Source organism: Gossypium hirsutum, chromosome A06 (assembly GCF_007990345.1).
Source record: "Gossypium hirsutum isolate 1008001.06 chromosome A06, Gossypium_hirsutum_v2.1, whole genome shotgun sequence".
Taxonomy (NCBI): domain Eukaryota; kingdom Viridiplantae; phylum Streptophyta; class Magnoliopsida; order Malvales; family Malvaceae; genus Gossypium; species Gossypium hirsutum.
Genome location: NC_053429.1, coordinates 893,478 through 915,130, shown reverse-complemented (window position 1 = coordinate 915,130; position 21,653 = coordinate 893,478). Strand labels below are relative to the sequence as shown.

The 21,653-nt window shown below is 32.8% G+C and overlaps 2 protein-coding genes and 1 long non-coding RNA gene across 5 annotated transcripts; 1 reads left to right on the top strand and 2 right to left on the bottom strand.

The window, feature by feature from the left end:
* The first annotated feature begins 494 nt into the window (after positions 1 to 494).
* On the top strand, positions 495 to 7,694 carry LOC107938906 (protein RADIALIS-like 3). Its single transcript, XM_016872154.2, has 2 exons — positions 495 to 835; positions 7,281 to 7,694. Exons 1-2 carry the CDS (start codon positions 573 to 575, stop codon positions 7,303 to 7,305), a joined length of 288 nt encoding a protein of 95 aa, XP_016727643.2. The 5' UTR covers positions 495 to 572; the 3' UTR covers positions 7,306 to 7,694.
* Positions 7,695 to 10,005: 2,311 nt separating this feature from the next.
* On the bottom strand, positions 10,006 to 10,966 carry LOC107938893 (uncharacterized). Its single transcript, XR_001695002.2, has 2 exons — positions 10,620 to 10,966; positions 10,006 to 10,358 (listed from the first exon to the last, which is right to left on the bottom strand). It is a non-coding gene; the product is annotated as an uncharacterized lncRNA (long non-coding RNA).
* Positions 10,967 to 12,646: 1,680 nt separating this feature from the next.
* Positions 12,647 to 18,611, bottom strand: LOC107938929 (sugar transporter ERD6-like 6). 3 transcript variants are annotated; one of them, XM_016872193.2, is made up of 19 exons: positions 18,435 to 18,611; positions 17,995 to 18,309; positions 17,838 to 17,900; positions 17,656 to 17,745; positions 17,059 to 17,118; positions 16,912 to 16,977; positions 16,761 to 16,826; positions 16,581 to 16,656; positions 16,280 to 16,344; positions 16,099 to 16,191; positions 15,528 to 15,608; positions 15,325 to 15,409; positions 15,160 to 15,206; positions 15,017 to 15,079; positions 14,825 to 14,884; positions 14,314 to 14,379; positions 14,176 to 14,235; positions 13,270 to 13,384; positions 12,647 to 12,969 (listed from the first exon to the last, which is right to left on the bottom strand). In XM_016872193.2, exons 2-19 carry the CDS (start codon positions 18,190 to 18,192, stop codon positions 12,857 to 12,859), a joined length of 1,467 nt encoding a protein of 488 aa, XP_016727682.1. In that variant the 5' UTR covers positions 18,193 to 18,309; positions 18,435 to 18,611; the 3' UTR covers positions 12,647 to 12,856. The 3 variants fall into 3 exon arrangements, with proteins under 3 accessions (XP_016727682.1, XP_016727683.1, XP_040970688.1); XM_016872194.2 differs by lacking the exon at positions 17,656 to 17,745; XM_041114754.1 differs by lacking the exons at positions 17,059 to 17,118; positions 17,656 to 17,745; positions 18,435 to 18,611 and having other exon boundaries at positions 17,995 to 18,410.
* Positions 18,612 to 21,653: the final 3,042 nt, after the last annotated feature.

The following is a 21,653-nucleotide window of genomic DNA, read 5'->3' as shown; positions in this document are numbered from 1 at the left end:
TTGCAACTAACAATGTTATCAACTTAGATATGATTTTAACATTAGGGATAAATCTCAAAACAATACATGGGTTTTGGTTTGTGCAAATTCATACATGAATCCAATGCTCACAAATTATTAACACAATTATTGATGTAGCAACATTTTATGTTTATATATTGCATAAAAAATAATTATATTTATCTAATATAAAAGTAAAATGAAATATTTATTTCTTTAAATGTGTATGATTGAATCAAAATTAAGGTTTCATGTATACATTTGAACCACAACTAAAGTTTATGTGTATAATTGTACCAGATCAAAGTTCAAATATCAAATTATATATTATCAAAGTTGATGTATAATTCTGAGATTTGTCCCTTAATACTATATAAAGTAGATGAAATCAAATTAAATCTCAAATTTCAGTATATTTTGAGGGGCTAAAGCTAGAATTAAACCATTTTCTCTCCCTTTCTCTCCACTATATAAGTGCCACCAACATTCTATTTTGTGCATACAAAATCATCTCTAAAAAATTCATTCTCTTTTCTATTTTTTCTCTCTTAAACTTTTGAGATTCTGCAAAAATGGGTTCAAGTTCGAGCTGGACACCAAAGCAAAACAAGTTGTTCGAAAATGCTTTGGTAATTTACGACAAGGAAAGTCCGGACCGGTGGCAGAACCTGGCCAATGCTGTCGGAGGCAAAACCGTGGAGGAAGTGAAGATGCATTACTACAATCTTGTTGAAGACATCAAGCAGATTGAGTCTGGCAATGTGCCTTTACCCCCTTATGGTAAGAAACCAGGAGGAGGTAGCAAAGGATATAATTGCATGGATGGTGTCCAAAGGTAGGGTTGGTAAAATACGAACCATTTTACGATTTTTTTAATAGTAGATAGAAATAGTGGAATGGAATAGTTATGATAAATGCTTTTTTATTTTATTTTATGTGTTGTTGCCCAATTTTTAAAACTGTTATTTTACTTTTTATATTATTTCAAGTATTATTTTGACTGAATTCGATATTATTAGTCAATTGAATAACAACTTAATCGATAAAAAAATATAAAAATTTAAATATAAGACATTTATATATTATTATCATTTTAAAAATAAAAAAAATATATATTAATTTTTACGAACTCTGTGGTAGACCTGATCATGGGTTAGATCACTTGTCCAAGCCCGAAGGCTTGCTTGAAAAGTAAGAGGGTTTGAACAAAAATATATGCTTAAAAAATAGTATTGGATAAAAAATAAGGCCCATTTTCTAAATGGTTTGGGCCTTGGGTAAATTTTTTTGGCCCGAATGCAGCTCGAATCACATATCGATACTTTTTTTTATATATACTTTCAATTTGTTGAGAAACAATTATTTTTATATTTTTAGTGTACTTAAGGTATTATATTTACATATTTGTTTTTATATAAAAAATAATCTAAAAAAATTATTATGGTTAGAATCGGGTTTAATATTTTTAATATGGGTTGGATTTGAGTAAAATTTTATGCCCATTTTTTTTAGGTCGAGTCAGGCTCAAACTTAAAATTCTGAATCGGGTTAACCCGAACCTAATTCGACTCATGATCAGATCTACTATAATATAATAACACATTTTTCAAGTATGCATATAAATATTAAGATAGTCATAATTCATATGATGCATAATTTAATAAATCATATATACTGAAATCATATCCATAAATAATTATTAATATCTATTAATATTAAATTGAAAAAATCATTAGCGAAAGAAGTTGGGTGAAACCAACATACATCAGAGTGTACCAATTATAAATATAAGCATCAATGTTGTAAAAACCTAATCAATTATCTATCCGATCAGATCATGAATTTTTAATTCAATCAGTTAAACTGTCGAAAAAAATAATTTATAAAAAAATATTAATTGATTCAATCGTTTGAACTGTTTGTTTTTCACTAATTCACAATAATTTATCTTATATTTAATTATAAACTATTTGTTAAGAAATGGCTTAAAATTGGTAGTGGATTGTTGTTGTTGGTAGTGGGTTGTTGGTGGTAGTGGATTAGTGGATGGTTGTTGGTGTCCATTTTCAACCACAAATCTTTGCCAAAGTTTTGGACAATTATGTCCTTGAACTCTCTTATAAATAGAGAGGTTCATTAGCCATATTCATCATCCCAAACCAAGAGAGAGCAAAGCTTGTTCTTTGAAAGCTAGGATTTTAGCTTTCGGGTTTTCTATAGGGGTTGAGAGTTGTGAGGTTCTCGGGTTGTGTCTTGAGTGTAAAACACTTGTAATCTTCATCTTGTTATAGTGAAATTTCTTTTCGCCTCTGCCCGTGGACGTAGGCATTAAAGCCGAACCACGTAAATCCTTGTGTTCACTTTATTTTTCGTTCCGGTCAATTTACTTGTAGTCATATTGGAGTTCTCGAATCGATCCTTTCCGCAACAAATTGGTATCAGAGCGTAGTTGAAGGAGTGATAATATTTTCTGAATTGCCCTGTGACTGCAGCTTTGTCTGATCTTTCACATCAGGAAGAAAATATTATCATTCATTCAAAGGTTCCAAATTATGGCTACAAGTGTTTCATCGACTAAGTATGATGTCGAGAAATTTACCGGGAAAAATAGTTTCAGTTTATGGCGCATCAAGATGCGGGCAGTGCTGGTTCAACAAGGATTGCTAAAAGCATTGTCTGGTAAAGATAAATTACCAAGCACGCTTTCGGAAGAGCAAAAGGATGACATGCTAGAAAGAGCACATAGTGCTATTCTGCTATGTCTAGGAGATGAAGTGCTACGAGAAGTAGCGGATGAGAAAACCGCGTCCGGTTTGTGGCTCCGGTTAGAGAGCAAGTACATGACGAAGTCATTGACGAACCGGCTCTACCTCAAGCAAAGACTCTATGCCCTGAAGATGGAGGAAGGTACACCTGTTTCCCAGCACCTGGATAAATTCAATTCCATTATCATGGATTTGAATAATATCGATAACAAAATCGATGATGAGGACCAAGCAATAATTGTTTTGTGTTCTTTGCCTCCCTCGTATGAGAATTTTGTTGATACAATGATGTACGGTCGTGATGACCTGACTCTAGAGGAGGTGAAAAATGCCTTAAGTTCCAGTGAGTTGAGGAAGAAAATCACTGGTAAGGTGGTCGAAAACAATGAAGGCGAAGGCTTGGTTGCTCGAGGAAGATCCAAGGCAAAGGGTGGAAGTTCAAGTAAAAGCCATCCTAGATCGCAGTCCAAGAAGAGAATACAGTGCTACTACTGTAAGAAGTACGGGCACATGAAGGTAGATTGTCCGAAAAGGAAGGAGAAATCAGAATCACAGGAGCAACAAAATGATCGTGCGAATGTAGCTGATGCAGATTCTTCAAGTGATGCCGAGATCGTTCTTGCAGTATCCGACTCTTACGCTGGTGGGAGATGGATTCTTGATACGGGAGCTACATTTCATATAAGTACTTCGAAAGATGCATTCTCAACATACGAGAAGCATTCTGGTTCAGTACTAATGGGAAATGACCACGCATGTCAAGTCATGGGGATTGGCACAGTTCGTATAAAGATGTTTGACGGTATTGTTAGAACTCTAACTGATGTTCGGCACATTCCAGAAATGAAGAAAAATTTGATCTCTTTGAGTACGTTGGACAAGAAAGGCTTTCGGTACTCTGCTGAAGGTGGAGTTCTCAAGGTATTCTCGGGTGCTTTGACTGTGATACGTGGTAATTTGGAGCGGGGCCTTTACTTCCTCGATGGTTCCTCGGTTACAGGTGTTGCGGGAGTGTCATCATCAGATGATCTAGATTCTGACACCACGAAGTTATGGCATATGCGGCTCGGGCATATGAGCGAGAGAGGCTTATCGGTGCTAAGCAAACGAGGATTATTGTCTGGGCAGTGTACAGGAAAGTTGAATTTCTGTGAGCACTGCGTCTTCGGTAAGCAGACTCGGGTAAAGTTCAGCACTGGGATTCACAAGACAAAAGGCACAGTGGATTACTTCCATTCTGACCTTTGGGGGCCTTCTCCGACAATTTCTAAAGGTGGTTACAGATATCTGCTTACCTTTATCGATGATTACTCGAGAAAGGTTTGGGTGTATTTTCTGAAGAGCAAGTATGAGGTTCTCATCAACTTCAAGCAATTTAAAGCTTTGATCGAAAATCAAACAGGAAAGAAGATCAAGCGATTCCGGACGGATAATGGCTTGGAGTTTTGCTCAGGTGAATTCAATGAGTTCTGCAAAAATGAAGGAATAGTGAGACACCGCACTGTTCGTCGAACACCACAACAAAATGGAGTTGCAGAACGCATGAATAGAACTCTCTTGGAGCGAGCTCGTTGCATGCGATCAAATGCTGGGCTCGGTGAAGAATTTTGGGCTGAAGCTGTTAATACTGCTTGTTATTTGGTTAACAGATCTCCGTCAACAGCTATTGAGCTGAAGACTCCTGAGGAAGTATGGTCTGGTTCTCCTGCTGATTACTCTGGTTTAAGAGTGTTTGGCTGCCCTGCGTATGCTCATGTAAATGAGGGAAAACTCAAACCGAGGGCGAAGAAATGCATATTTCTTGGATACGGCCAAGGGGTGAAAGGATACAGGTTGTGGTGTCCTGATCCGGTTTCGTCCAAGTTCATCATCAGCAGAGATGTGACTTTTGATGAGTCATCCATGCTTCGATCCACCACAAATTCCCGGGAAAAGGAGGAGTCAGATAGAATGGGAGATCACGGTGTTGAGAAGCAGGTGGAGTGTCAGGTGGACGCTCCAATTCCTACGGAAGGTACTTCAGTCCAGGATGATCAAGTTGAGGTGCAAGATTCCGATGAAGATGAGTCACCTCAAGAAAAACCATATAGCATTGCCACTGGAAGAACGAAGAGACAAATCAAACCAAATCCGCGTTACGCTAATCTGGTGTCTTTCGCGCTCAGTGTGGCGGAGTCCATTGGTATAGAACCTTCCAGTTATAATGAGGCTGTCACGTGTGATGAGTCGGCACAGTGGGCAATTGCTATGAGTGAGGAGATAGAATCTCTTCACAAGAACCATACTTGGGAGTTGGTTAAGCCGCCAAGTAACCAGAAGATAGTTGGTTGCAAATGGGTCTTCAAGAAAAAGGAAGGCATCCTAGGGGTTGAAGCAACTAGATTCAAGGCACGATTGGTTGCTAAAGGCTTCACTCAGAAAGAGGGGATTGACTACAATGAAGTTTTCTCCCCAGTCGTAAAGCATTCTTCCATTCGTGTATTACTTGCCATGGTGGCCAAGTCTGATCTAGAACTTGAGCAGCTTGACGTAAAAACGGCGTTCTTGCATGGTGAGCTCGAGGAAACAATCTACATGCGTCAACCAGAGGGTTTTACAGTTCCTGGTAAAGAAGACCATGTCTGTCTATTAAAGAAGTCTTTATATGGATTGAAACAATCCCCAAGGCAGTGGTACAAGCGGTTTGATAGCTTCATGATTCAGCATGGTTACACAAGATGTGACTATGATGCTTGTGTCTATCATCGGAAGCTCTCAGATGGTTCGCACATTTATTTGTTGCTGTATGTTGATGACATGTTAATTGCTTCCAAAAACATGTCGGAAATCAACAAGTTAAAGTCGCAGTTGAGTGGTGAGTTCGAGATGAAGGATCTGGGTGCTGCCAAGAAAATTTTGGGCATGGATATTCACAGAGATCGCAAGGCGGGCAAGCTTCGTGTGTCGCAGAAGAACTACATTGAAAAGGTTCTTCAACGCTTCGGCATGGATAAAGCGAAAACTGTGAGTACTCCGTTGGCACCACATTTCAAACTCTCTGCAGAGTTGTCACCACAATCTGATGAAGAAAAGCAGCAAATGTCTCACATTCCATACTCGAGTGCAGTTGGAAGCGTGATGTATGCAATGGTTTGCACTCGTCCAGACATTTCACATGCAGTTAGTGTGGTCAGCAGATACATGAGTTGTCCTGGCAAGGAACACTGGCAGGCCGTGAAATGGATTCTCAGGTACTTGAGAGGTTCTGCAGATTTATGCTTGGTATATGATCAGAGTGACTGCACTAGCAGTGTCACGGGCTATGTGGACTCTGATTATGCTGGAGATCTGGACAAAAGAAGATCTCTGACGGGTTATGTTTTCACTTATTCTGGAGGAGCCATTTGTTGGAAAGCTGTGTTACAGTCTACCGTAGCCTTATCTACGACTGAGGCGGAATATATGGCGTTAGCAGAAGCAGTGAAAGAAGCATTGTGGATGAAAGGTCTAGTAAGCAGTTTGGGTTTACAACAGGATTTCACTGTTGTATTTTGCGATAGCCAGAGTGCCATACATCTGACTAAAAATCAGATGTTTCATGAACGGACCAAACACATTGATGTCAGATATCATTTTGTTCGGGAACATGTTACGCAAGGTGACATTGTTATCAGCAAGGTTGCTACCGAGAAGAATCCTGCAGATATGTTAACTAAGGTGATCCCTGCATATAAGTTCAAGCATTGCTTGGACTTGATAGGTATTCGGGATTGATTAGCGCCAGAGAGGCGTTTGGAAGAGGTGATCCAGTTCGAGGAATTCACTATGATGTTCAGCTTGGTAAATTTCAAGCCAAGGTGGAGATTTGTTAAGAAATGGCTTAAAATTGGTAGTGGATTGTTGTTGTTGGTAGTGGGTTGTTGGTGGTAGTGGATTAGTGGATGGTTGTTGGTGTCCATTTTCAACCACAAATCTTTGCCAAAGTTTTGGACAATTATGTCCTTGAACTCTCTTATAAATAGAGAGGTTCATTAGCCATATTCATCATCCCAAACCAAGAGAGAGCAAAGCTTGTTCTTTGAAAGCTAGGATTTTAGCTTTCGGGTTTTCTATAGGGGTTGAGAGTTGTGAGGTTCTCGGGTTGTGTCTTGAGTGTAAAACACTTGTAATCTTCATCTTGTTATAGTGAAATTTCTTTTCGCCTCTGCCCGTGGACGTAGGCATTAAAGCCGAACCACGTAAATCCTTGTGTTCACTTTATTTTTCGTTCCGGTCAATTTACTTGTAGTCATATCGGAGTTCTCGAATCGATCCTTTCCGCAACACTATTAAATTTTTATTCAACTGACTGATTTGATCCGATACTAATATCATTACTATTTATCAACATCCATATACAAATATGATAATTCCGTCCACGTTCTACTCCATTGTAACCCTAACATAAAATAATGCTTTTTAGGAATCCATATATCTCATTTACAAGCTGAGAGAATGATATACATATATATTTATGTATATATGTTTCTCTTGCAGGATGAGGAATCTAAGGCTTCACTGAAGTTGTACCTTCATGTACTTCTTTTCCATATACGTGCTTCGGGTTTTTCACTATTATAAGGACAATATATTCAAAAGTATAATGTATATCCGATTAATTATAATTTAAGATTAAATCAATGTAAAGTATAATAGATGAAGAATCGTAAATAAAAGAATATACATGTGTTGAGATTGAAGACTCACATATCGTAATTACGAATGGTGAAACTCGAAGTTAGATAACGAAAAATTCAGAGCCTCTGTCTTAATCAATAATGTCAATGCCTCGTTAGCATATATACTATGCTAAGAGTATAGATTTCATAGCATTGATATATGACGGAAAGTTCCTTGTATGTTGTTGTATTTTATCTTTATGACTATATATATATATGGGATTTACTTGTACTAGTATAAAATTAAAATAATTTTACACGTTTCTATAATTTTTTATACGAATAATATTTTAACAATCTGATCGTTATATTTCAATTGCATTCATGTAGAATTAATATAAATAATATTCTAGACCAATAAAATAGAGATATCAGATTAATTCAAAAATTTATGTGCATGAAAAATACAATTATATTGATAAATCAACAATCGGATTGTTAAATTATAATTGTATAAAAAATTACAAAAGTGCGTAAAAATATTTTATTTTTATATCGACGTAGAAGTAGATATACTATAATATATTTCCTTGTTGAGTTTGGTATCTCAAATTAACTCGACCATAGAATGCTTAAAAAGATTAATGGGTATATATTTATTTGAGAATTTTATATGATTATGTATGCGTTAATTAATTGCCATAGATTTTGTCTCTTAATATATATTCTTATATATAATTAGATTATGATATATTCATGACGTGAGTGATAAAAAAATTATGTAATAAATTTATAAAAAAATTGACATAAAAATTAAATATGACTTTGGTTGATATGATGAAGCTGAGATATAATAGATATCAAAACTACATATGAACTTTGATGTAATATGCAATATCATACATTAATCTTGATTTTGTGCGATTTTATGTATAAAATTTTAATTTGATTACATTTTCACAAGTGACTAACGATATTATCAAATTAGCACCATTTTACATTGATATATATACACAAACAATTATATTAATCTCGTATGAAAATAAATGTATGTATTCATTTATTTAGATGTGTACGATTGAATCAAAATCAAAGTTTTATATATACATATGAGCCACAATTCAAGTTTCATGTGCATGATTACACCAAATTAAAATCCATGTATCTAATTATACATTGGACCAAAGTTGATTATAAATTTGAAATTTATCTCTAAAAATTATAATGTTTTGGGTTTAAATCCCATCATCTGCATGTATTTTTTTTAAAATTTTAAGTAAAAATATAAAAAAGATAAAAATTCGATTGATTTGTAGCACTAATTCAATTAAACTCTTGAAACATAATATGGATAAGAAATGAGTAACACCATCTTTTTTTATTTTTGTAATTTTGATACAATAACTATGTACAAATTTATATATTATAACTCACCCTTTCCCACAAGCATCTGCTCGAAGTGGAGTTGAAGATTCAGAGGTGGTTCCTTAAGGCATGTCATCCCCACAAGCACATCATGTGCCAAGTTGGTTTAATAGTCATCGCATTCGTTTTCTTCACCGTAAAGTGTGATGAATTTTCACAGTCTAATCTTCATTAATCAAATCTAAGCAATCTTCGTAAACTTGCAACGAGATACTATCAGAGCGACGAACCTTGTTGCAACAAAATTTGTCTGAGGGCCACGTTGGGTTCAGTGGAACAAACCTCCTGCTGGTACTGTTATTAAATACTGATGGAGCAATTCGGTGTAGCTCTCGAATGGCTTCAGGGGGGTCTCTTGCGAAATGAAATGGAGACTGGAGGGAAGGTTTTATGCTGAATATAGGGGTGACTACTCGTGCCGAATTTTGGGGAGTTCGGGGAGGGTCTGTTTTTTAGATAATTTAATATTTGAATATGATTTTTTTTTTGAGTTAGTGTGAATATTTGTCACTATGTTTTAGGTGAAAATTGAAATTTGTCATTATATTTTGCATTAATTGATATTTATTATTATACTTTTGAACTAAAGATAAATTTATCACTACACTTTATATTGAATTTTACAATTTTATTTTTATTCAATTGAATTTTGGTACTAATGTGTGGTTTTTCTTGAAATTTTGCTATTTAATTTCAATTTAAAATTTGAAGACAAAATAAAATTAAAAAATAATTTAAATATGTTATTTAAAAATCAAAATTCTAAGGTAATTTATTAATATCTTATAAATTAATTTATTATTAAAAATCAAAATAAAATATTTTAAATAATATTTTTCCTCATAAATTTTGTTAATAATCAAAATCAATATTGAGAGGTAAAATTTAATTAAACAAATCAAATTTAGTGGTAAAATTCTATAAAATTCAAAGGTTAATGGCAAAATGCAATCACATAATAGTTGAATAGAAAATTTACCCATATTCTCAAAGCTTAAGGGCAAAAATAAATTAAAATAAAATATAGCAACAAATTTCAATATTCACCTATGGTGACAAATTTACAGTTTAACCCCCTTTCTTTTTTTTCCTTTCAAAAAATACTTATCATTTTGTTAAGTTTTGAAGTTTAATGATCAAAACGTAAACTTACTAATAATTTAGTAACATTACTGTAATTTACTCATTAAATTTTTATCTTTTAACATTTCAACCCAAACATTATTCAAATCTTTCAATGATAATTGTTGGACCTAATTTTTTGCCCGGCCCAAAACCTGTTAAAACCCAAAATACAACCCCAAACCAAAGAACCAAACAGTCCAGTTTTAAGCCCAAAATACAAAAAATAGACTAAACCCTAACCCAAGTTTTTAGCCCAATAACTTAATTTCTTTTTCCAGCAAAAGGAAAACCCTCAGGCAAGCTGCTGCTCGTGCCCACGCCCAGCGCACCTCCCCCGCACGTCGCTCGCCTCCACCGAGCCGTACGCTCCACTACTAGCCTATATCAGAGACGTGCTTAATCAAACCTACAAATACAAAAATCAGTTGTAAAAAAAAGGTTATAAAAGCCTTCAAAAACAATGTAAAAGGGGATTTTTTTTTGAGAAAATAGAGAATACAAACAAAAGAGGAATCAATAAAAAAATCAAACTCAAAGTTCTAAAGGTTACTTTACTTCTTCTTTGGGTTTTTTTTTGCTTTATATTTACGTTTCTTTTTTCTTTCTTATTTATTTACTCGGTTTTATGCAAATATATTTGAAACAAGAATTAAAGAGAAGGTTTTACCTGGGTCTTAGTGATTTAGAACCCGAATGCCTGGGAAATGTGAAGATTCGGGCAGGGGATTTCGTCCATGGCTATAACAGTGACCTTCTTTCTTGCCGAATTTGGCGTTCGTGGAGAGAGCTTTCACTCTGTTTTTAAAAATGAATAAAGAGGGTGATGCTTTAAATTTTTGGGTGTTCTAAAAGTTTTTTTTTTGCTTTAAATTTTTGGGTGTTTTAAAAGTTTTTTTTAAGGTTAAAATAAAAGGAAACAAATAAGTTTCAGTGGGGAAGGAAACAAAACAGCATTGGGGAAAGGAATTAGTGCGCCTTTTGGCCTGGATCCACGTGCATTGTACCTTTAAATGGGTAATTTACGCAATCAAGCCCCTACTTTGTGCTAGTCTTCAATCGGGCCATGTTAAGTTTCTTAAATTATTTAAATTTATCCCTGTAACCTGCGCGCTATTTCAATTTGGCCCTCCCCTTTTAGTGCAGTATTTTAAGATTTGGGGCATTTTCAATTTTAGACCTCAAACATTTATAGACATTTAATTTTAGCCCAAAATTCTGTTTTAATAATTTGTTTTACTTATAAATTGTCCTTTGGATTTTGTTTTTTCCTTTCAATTAAATTTCAGTTATTTTTTTAGAATAATCACGTTTCAACATATTATTTTGATTTCATACTTTTGTAATTATTTTTTTTTCATATGCATACTTGTTTATATTAAATACCTTTATATATTATTATTACTACTATATGTATTATTTATATTAAGCTTTTCCTGTGTATATATTACTTTGTATATTATTTACTTTTAATCTTTTATGCATATTATTTTTTTTTGGAATTTCATTTATGCTACATATATATTTTTTTTCTTATTTTTTATTTTGATACAATTCAAGCTTTCATTCAAATTATTTACTTTATAATATTTATTTTAAAAATTCATTTGTACATTACTATTTGAAATATTATTTTTCCCCCTATTTATTTATTTTTTTTTAAAATTCTTATATTTATTATCCTTTTAAAATTTTCTTATAGTTTATGTAGTTATATTTCCAAATTTTCTTTTTCCTATTATTTATTTTATTTTAAAAATCTTGTTATATTTTATTTGGGTGATTTATTTCAAACTTCTTTTAAAATTGGTTTCTTATGCATTGACCCTTGGATATAAATGATGGTATTTTTATAATATATGATGTGCTGTTATTGCATATATTCTAAGTTGTTCTTTTACATTTCCTTATTATTTTAGATTATTCATGAGATGTTATTGCCATGTGTTTTATTCCTTATGTTATCAAGTTTTTTTTTATAAAAAGACATTTCATTTATTTATTACATTTCATTTGAAATTTTGAAACGAGGCAATGTTCAGAATTTGAAGAATTCAAAGGATCGTGCCCTAACGTACTGGGTTTCGCTTTCTTTGTTTGTTTTGAATATTCGAATATCTTCTTAAAGCTAAAACGCATGTTTTAAAGGCAAGATCACATTTGAGAGTAAAAAATGTTGTGTCCTAACGTACTGGATGTAATGTTTTACCTCAAGGTGAGATGGTCTTTAATACACATTTGATTTATCTAAATGTTTTAAAAGCCAATAAAAGAGGATTGCATTTTGAATTCTGTCTAAATATTTAATTTTCGACATTTAAGACACTTATTGATCGATTAAGTACCAATTTTGAGCGTGTCGAGGGTGTTCTGACTCCCGAACCGGTTTTCTATTTTCGCAGACTAAAATCGTCGTTTTGAAAATTTTATTTATTTATTAAAAACGACCGTGTTTCGAGGTGATCCAATCGCACCCTATTAAAAACAATTGGTGGCGACTCCCAACTTTTCGTTTTCAAAAGTCGATTTCCCGATTTCAAAAAAATGATTTCGACAATAATGAGACCTATTTTTCCATATTAAATCAAAATTCAAAAATTAAATCCAAATCCATCTTTAGACAAAAAGAGTCTACCTTTATCACTCATTTCCCAAAACATTTTTACCCCAAAGCTTCAATAGTGTACAGATTCGTCATATCGAACTATAGTTTACACTTTACTAAGGTGCAATGTGCTAAAAGAATGTAAATGAATTGATCACTCAAGTAACCAGACGATACATATAGGAATATATATTTGCAAACAGAACTGTTTTTTTTTCATCTCTATTGTAAAACAACGGGAAATTTGCAGGACCAGGGCTTCTTATAAGCAAAAAAATATGGAACAAGGAGAAGGACTGCTTTCATCTGAAAGACCATTGGATTTCTTCAAGTGTTCTCCCCTTTGTCTCAGGGACCCAGAGTGTCACAAATACAATGGTGAAAGCACTCACCATCATGTAAATTGTAAAGGTTCCTGTTGAAGATGAATGTAGGTTGAGTTAGCTGGGAAAAGCCAAAACAACAAATAAAATGCCTCAGGTTGCTTTTGAGTTGAGTTTATCTGAATGGAGTCAATTCGGGTTTCGATCATTTTGAGTTTTGGTTATTTGAGATTCTGATCATTTCAGGTTTGGGTCATTTTGAGATTGGTTTGAGTTAGATTGGGTTATAGGTTTTATAGTCAAATTGGGTTGAGACGAACTATGTTTTTGGATTCGGGTTAGAATTGAAAGGTTGGGGGTGCAGGTGTGAGTGAGAGAAGAGAGAGATGTACCTCCACTGCTCCAATCCAAAAGCAAGTTGGCAGTCATTGTAACCACCCAAGCAAAGAACCAGTTGGAAAGTGTTGCTATGCTTCCAGCTAGACCCTTGATGTTTATTGGAAGAATCTGCAATGCAGTATAAATGATTGAAAATGATTTTTTTACTATATTCAGCAAATTTCAACAAAAGAGCAATTATAAGCAGTCAAGTGATTGAAATTGGATCCAAGTAATCAAATAAATCAGCTAACATCTTTACTGTGTTGGTAAGGTTGAAGTTTTGGAAACTTGATAGTTCGATTCCAGCCATGTACACTTGCTATTTGAGGGTTTTTTAGTAGTTTATTCTGGGTTTAAATTCTACTATGGGTAGGCCATGTCTAGATGATGTTTAAAGCTTTGTAATAATGCCTTGACTATACCGATTAAGTCTTAACATAATTGGCATCGGCATTGTTGTCAGTGTAGGAGGACGCGGGTCTGAACGCATTCAAGGGTGTTTTATTCTCCTATTTAACAGTTAAGGAGGGATTATGGATGATTTTAGGCATTGCACCAAAAATAATGCCTTGACTATTTTGGCAAGGTTAAGGTTTTAGGAATTTGATGGTTTAGGTTCGAGTCTTGTTATGTGCACTTGTCATGTAAGAGTTCTCTTACAGTTTATTCTAGGTTTAAGTCCCACTATGTGTGGGCCATGTCTAAATGATGTTTAAAGCTCTTTCCAATAATACCTTGACCATGTTGTTAAGGTAGAGGTTCTAGGAACTTGACGGCTTAGATTCAAGTCTCGTCATGTGAGTGTTCTGCGTAGTTTATTCTGGGTTTAAATCCCACTATGTATAAGCCATGTCTAGATGATGTTTAAAACTTAACGGCCATCAAAGACGTTGTCTAATAATGTACAATATTGATACCTCTGACATTATAATCCAAGGAATGGCACCCATTCCAAGAGAGAAGGTAACAACCATGGCCTGAAAGAAAGAACCAAGTTAAAACAATTACCATTCTAGCAATAAACATAGTATCAGAAACAAGAAAAGTAAACATACCACAACTCCAACTACTGACAAGATTCCCATAATGCTATAAACACTAGAGTCACTAGATACAACATCCTGGATCAATTGCCAAAATTCAAAAAATGTTTATTATTTAGGTAAAAGAACGGAAAAAAAAAAGGAAGTATAAACTTTAATATAATTGAATTGGTAAAAGTATCATGGAAGCCCCTGCTTTAGGAGTCAGATTGCATTTTGCCCCCTTTACTCAAAAAATGAGTAAATTAGTTCTTGTACGCTAAATCAAAAAGCAAATAGATCATTTTTGTTAAAAATAACTAGATAGTGACACATTGTGTGCCACATGAACCTCATGGTTATGTACAGGGACCAATTTTTATAGTAGAAATGGATGAAAATTTTAACAGAAGGATCAATTTGCTCTTTGATCTAACTTACCGGGACTAATTTGCTCATTTTTTGAGTAGAGAGGGCAAAATTAGGGGCCTTCATGGTACTTTTACCCAATTGAATCATATGTATATATATATCATTGGTTTACCTTTAGAAAGAATGATGCTGCTACAACTAGGAGGCTGAGAGTCATTCCAAAAGAGGAGACCTGAAAGTAAATTTGCAAACAATGATATCTTTTTTGGTGTTGGGTCCTAACTCCGCTTTAGGCACGTTTTCGGTCCTAACAAAAATAGGTCAGGGGTGTGTCGGAATGGTCAGTGGAGTAGAGTGATCTTACTATAAGCAGAAGCCGGCGGCCAGCTTTGTCCACCAACCATGTAGTTACGGCAGTAGCAATGACCTAAGTGTCCATAAATTCTGGTAAATTTTCGTTGTGAACCAATGAGAAGAAAAAATCTGTGGCATTTATTTGAGCTATACCTGAATGGCACCAACTCCAAAGGTGGCTGCATTGCTTGATTTAACTCCTGCTCAAGTCACAGTTAAATCGACTCGTTAAGCCTTTGAAATTTGAACTCGAACATTAAACTAATAAATATGGCTTAACATAACATAAGCATCAGCAAACTTTGGATATGAGCTTACCAGCAGCTTCAAAAATTGTACTGGAATAGAATAGAACACCATTAATGCCACAAAGCTGTTGCAGCATAAGTAATCCAATTCCAACCTGAAAGATCCAAATGAAACCAATTAGATTCCTCTTTATCAGGCTATCAAGAACTAGGACAATTGAGATGAATGGAAAGTTAAAAGAATAAAGCTTATAATTTGCAAGTAAAATTTACCATCAGTGGAAACCAATATCTCCTTTCTTTGAGATCTGCAAACCGAATCGTAGTTCTTCTAGTGGTTGATGCAACAGATCTCTGTCAAGTTAATAAGCAACTTAAGTTTTGAACAAAGAACTTGCAAACATGCAAGTGGCAGACCATGTTGGAAGGTTCCCAATTGAAGAAAAGCTGTTAAAATGCAGTAAAAGTACCATGGAAGCCCTTGTAGTAGAAGTCAAATTGCATTTACCCTCTTTACTCAAAAAATGAGCAAATTAGTCCTTGTATGTTAGATTAAAGAGCAAAATTGGTCATTTTTTTAAAAAAATTCATCCATTTCTATCTGGTGTAGCTAGATAACAAATCAGTTACACGTGATTTGCCACATGTAGTTCGTGTTGGCATACAAAGACTAGTTTATAACGATAGAAATGGATGAAATTTTTTATAGAAGGACCAATTTACTCTTTGATCTAACATACAAGGACTAATTTGCTCATTTTTTTAGTAGAGGGGGCAAAATGCAATTTGACTCCTAGTACAACGGTTTCCATGATACTTTTACCGTTAAATTGCTTATTATTACCTTGATTTCATTCACTTCAATAGAAATATCAGCATCAAAACCCCTGAGAACTTGCAAAGAAGTTTCAAAATCTTCTGTCATACCCATTTTTGCCTAGAATTAGGAAAGGAAATGTAAATCAGGTGATCATATAACTATCTGTGCAAGAATGCTCGAGTTATGACCTCATTCTTGAGCTTACCAGCCATCGAGGAGATTCCGGAATGAAAAATAGACCAGGTATCAAAATTGTACAAGGAAGTATTCCTGCCAAAGGACAACATTAGTGTCCAAATATGAATCTATCTCATAGATTTTACTGGTAAATTCTTTATACATCACTCGGTGACATGGAGGAGAAAGTTGATCATTGCAACAAAAGAAGTGGATAACCAAGTTATATTAAAATGAAGCAATATGAGACCATTTTCTGAATTTGAAATTCATTTAGATAGAAAATGAAAAATGATCAAATTCAATTATGACTTTAAAAAAATGATTACCTAAAACTGCAAGTATCCTCCACTCAACAAAAAGTCCGAGTAGATAGGCCAGCATTATTCCGAGAGTGACAGATAGCTAAGCATTACAACATTGCATGTTTTGAGTAACCTAATAGGTGATCAAAGCCTTCTACAAAGTATTCATTAACAATGCTAATGATAAACAGAGCCAAGGCCAACCTGATTCACTGAACCCAAGCTGCCCCTCAAATTCTGAGGTGCTATCTCAGCTATATATACAGGCACCTATACATAATAAACACAATTCATACACTTTAAACCCTTTTGAACAAAAATTCCATCTTAATAACCAAACATTTTTCCACGTTACCGTGTAAGAGATTATTCCAACACCGAAACCTTCCAACAACCTTCCCATGTAAAGAAAAGATGAATCCTGCAAAATGCAATCAAGTTATTTTATACCAATGTTGTTACATCAAGCTTGGGTGATATTAACATTATCATCAAAACTCACTCTTGCAAAAGATATAGCAAGCCATCCAATTATATTAGGAATTGCAGCAATCATTAAAGACTGCAATGAACATAAAAAACTATACTTAGCAATCCAAATCTAAAACAGAAAACAACGCATTGAAGGGTAAAAGTACCATGGAGGCCATTATACTATGAGTTGGATAGCATTTTGCTCCCTAAAAAATTGGCAAATTAATCCCTAGACATTAGATTAAAGAGTAAATTAGCCCTTTTGTTAAAAATTTCATCAATTTCTACTACTAAAAACTGGTCCTGTATGTCAAAATAAAGTACAATGGCACGCCACATGTCATTATTCGGTTATTCTATTAGTCATGCCAGTTTTTAACTGTAGAAATGAATGAAAATTTTAACAGAATTGACCAAATTGCTTTTTGATTTAATATATAAAGACTAATTTAACCATTTTTTAGTAGAGAGAGCAAAATGCAATCAGACACATTTGCTTCCATGGTATTTTTACCCGCTTTTAAGTTATATTACTTAGACACGGGAACGCATCTAACACGGATACTTCAACAAAATGAAGAGTCCGAGCAGCATAGCTTTGAAGGAAAACCAGTGATTTGATTACCCCTTTTCGTCCAATATATTCGGCTATCTGACCACTGGCTATTGCTCCAACCATGGCACCCACATTTGATAAAGAACCAAATAGAGAAAACTATCCCACAAATAGAACTTATTAGGAAGATTTAAATAAAAAAGTGGGGGCGCGGGGGGGGAGGGGGGAGGACAAAAAAGGAAAAATATTACCTCTGAGACTGTTAGTCCAAGATCCTCGATGATTGCGGATTGTGTAGGAGAAGAGTAACCAGACTAAAGAAACAAATGAAACCCAATTTAGAACTTCATTCAAATGGTACCAAACACAAAGCTAAATAAGAAAAAAGAAAAAGAGAGTAAAACTCACAGTGAAACCAAATTGGATAGGACCCAAAGCAACAATCAAAACGCAAGCTACAACAGAGATGGAGTTATCACGAAGAGCTTGAGAGGATCCTAACATACTAGACCCCATCCTAGAACCCATACGATACCAGCTTCCAGTATGTAGAAATGGCTTCCTTAGATCCCCTCTTCCTTCTTCAGCATCATCCCTAAAACTCATCTTCCTCTTCTCTATACGAACAGTGACTTAGACAATAAAACAATCACTTGGTGATCACCCAGACATAAAAATGAAGGACCCCTTCTGCTAGTTCTTTTAGGCTCTTGATGTTATGAGCTGGAAAATGTAAATAAAAAAATGGGGTGCTACTTGTGAATTATATAATATATGAAAAATATTTGGGAAATTTGAGAAAATGGGATTGGAATTTAATGAATCAAACGTGAATATTGTGTGTTTACCTATACTATAAAAGCTCATTTGCTCAGCTGTAATGGAAGACAACCGTTAGTTCCAGCTCAAAAATTACCATTAAAGGTCCTTTTCAAGTTCTGTAACTGATGGTACTTCTTTTTATCCGATATTAAGGTGTCGACTTATTAGTATAGAATCCATCGTCCACTTTATAGTTAAAGGATGAGCTGAGCAACCATTATGCCGTTCATAATTTTGATAAATTATATATTTCAACTAATTATGAAAAGGTTATTTAGGTTCTAATGATTGAAAAGTGTACGAAGTTACAATTAAGAATTTGTAAAATGAAAATTATTGTAAATGAAAATGAAATTAATTAGTTAAATTTTTCTATTAGTTTTTGTTACCAAAGTTGCGAGGAATGAAAATTATGGTGAAAAAAAGGAGGAAGCTAATTAGTTAAATTGTGCTACTTTGAACCTAGTTTTTGTACTTTTCAAATTGGTTAATTTTAATTTTGGTAAATTATATTAATAGTCACTCAATTATGTTTTCTTTTATTTTTAGTTATTTAACTATGAAAAGTTACAAAATGATCACTTAATTATTCAATTTTGTCTTTTTTTAGTCACCAAACTATCTTAGATTTTTTTATGTTTCTATTATTACGTTAGCTAGTTGGGTGAACAAGAAAGACAAAATTTAATAGTTGGGTAACCATTTTGTAACTTTTCATAGTTGAGTGATCAAAAAAAAAAAAGAATCATAGTTGGGTACTTTTCAAGGTTTGAAATTTTAATTACGATCCAAATAGCAGCAGTTAAATTCGTTTCTTTAAATTCAATCAGTAGTCTTGTACTATGTGTATAGTTGTAAATTTAGTCTATATTCTCCAATTATATCATTCTAAGACCTGATACTTTTCAAATTTTAAAATTTCATTATTGACGTAAATGACATTGTTAATTAACAAGTAAATATGATATAACACATATGATAATATGTTTGTTGTATCAAAATTTGAAAATAGCAAAACTTAATGAATTTAACCGTTATCATTTGGTGATGACAAAAATTTTAAAATTCGAGAAGTACAAGGACTAGAACTAATCAAATTAAAATACATTAACTAAATCCACAACTTTCGTAAAGTAAAAGGACTAATAGCATAATCTAACCTTACTAATCTCTTTAGAAACTTGATAATTACGGTTTTAGTTCCTCTACTATGTTAAAATTTATTAATATTTTAATATTTTGTGATTGTTCTTTCCAATAATATTATATTCAAGGTTCCATTGGTTAATTATTTTGCTTTAATTCAATACAATTCAGTAATTTACTTTTATAATATTATTAATAAATTCCAAATTGATAATTCGATTAGTTGATTCCGTTAAAATGGAACTTAACTTTAGGTCTAAATATGGTTTTAGTCCTTTTAATATGCCGAACTTTGAGATTTAATCTCTCTACCTTAATTTGGTATAATTTAATCTATCAATTTTTTTATAATGTTATTAGTATATTCAAATTGTTAATATCGTTAGTTGTAGTGATAAAGTGATTACGTGTATTTTTTAAAAGGACAACATTAAACATGTTAAACTTGATTAACTAAATTTTCACCTGATTTTAACAACAAAAATAAATTTTCATGTCATCACTTTAGAGCTATTAATAACATAAAAGGGACCAAATTATAGTAAATTAAAGAAAAAAAGTCAAATCCTAAACTTTAATATAATAGAGAGACTAAAATTATAATAAACCTTAAATTAGTTAGATTCTAATATACACATCCACGTGATAATATATTAGGTGCCATGCGACTATAAATTAAATTGGTTAATTCTCTCTACTTTTTTGAAATTTAGTGATTTTATTTTTATCTCAAAAAATTTGTTTTCCTTTTCTAGATTTAAAATGTAAGTTCAACAACTTCGTGTATTGGCATGACAGTTAGGGTGTTCACATCTTCAAATGTGACATGAGTTTGAGTCGTGTTAGTTGTATTACTGTTAGGGCTTTAATGGTATCCCATGTTGTTCCGTTTTGAAATTCCAACTACCGGTCATTGAATTTTATTTTTATTTAAATAGAAATAATTTTATTTTTCATTGAATAAAAATAAATATTTTATATTTTAAATAATGAAAAACGTAAAAATTTATATAAAAATTATTTTTTAACAAAATATATAAAACTTATTTTCATTTATGGAATACAAACTTCGAAATTTTATCAAATAATGTTTAAAAACTATAAATAAAATAAATTTTTATCAAAATAAGTAAAATAACTCAAAAACCCAAAATTAATATCGAATTAAATTATCAAAAATAGTTGAAAAAAACTAAATTATTTTTTTCTCCTATATAAGTGTGACAAATTTTAGTATATATAATTAAAGAAAAAAAATAGCTTCAAGAAGAGAAACAAACTAAAAGGGGGAGAGTAACTGATGGTCCTACTTTTGTTGTTAAGCATGTGCTCAACAAATCTTCATTACTATTTGGAATTATTGAAATTATATATATATATATTAAAGAGTTAATTGCACTGAAATTCCTAAATTTTAAATTGCTGTCTAAATTTTAAATTGTTCTATTTATATATTCAGACTATAAATAATTAGGTTCTTCAATTATTGAAATTGTTAATTTAACTATTAAATAGCACGTAAAATCTTATACGATATAACTTAAAATGAAAATTTTAAAGAAAAGTAAAATGTGGTTGCATAACTTTTAAAATTAAAAATTAAAAATAAAGTAAAACCGAAGAAAAAGAGAGAGTGAACAATAATTTCTATAAAAGTTTTGAAAACCTCAAAATCAAGATTTTTACAACATACATTTTTCTTTAAAATTTTCATTTTAAATTATATCACATAAGATATAATGTCTCATTTAATGGTTAAATTAATGATTATAGTAACAAAAAGATATTGTTGATATAACATTGATAGTTTAAAGATGTAATTAGATTGTCTTTACTGTTTGAACACCAGTTTGGGGATGTTTGGTGCAATTAACTCTTTTAGAAACAAAAGCTTGAAAGCTATATGGATCGAGTGGTAATGAATTTGATATTCATTAACTAAGGCCTCTGAATTGAGTTTTGTGGATGGTGAAAACAATGTTGAGAGAATATTGCTCCCTATTTAAGAGTTTGATCTGATTCAACTTCAAATTTAGTTAGGACCATGTAACTACAAGATATCGGGTACCCAAACTAAATAAATATATATTTAAAAAGAA

Bases quoted from the DNA above. Each gene is read 5' to 3' on its own strand.
- LOC107938906 (XM_016872154.2), top strand. From the start codon at position 573: ATGGGTTCAAGTTCGAGCTGGACACCAAAGCAAAACAAGTTGTTCGAA. The intron at 836-7,280 runs GTAGGGTTGGTA...TTTCTCTTGCAG, and splicing joins TGCATGGATGGTGTCCAAAG to GATGAGGAATCTAAGGCTTC.
- LOC107938929 (XM_016872193.2), bottom strand. From the start codon at position 18,192: ATGAGTTTTAGGGATGATGCTGAAGAAGGAAGAGGGGATCTAAGGAAG. The intron at 13,385-14,175 runs GTATCAATATTG...ACTGCATTGCAG, and splicing joins CTTGGATTATAATGTCAGAG to ATTCTTCCAATAAACATCAA. The intron at 12,970-13,269 runs GTACATCTCTCT...CATCTTCAACAG, and splicing joins TTTGGATTGGAGCAGTGGAG to GAACCTTTACAATTTACATG.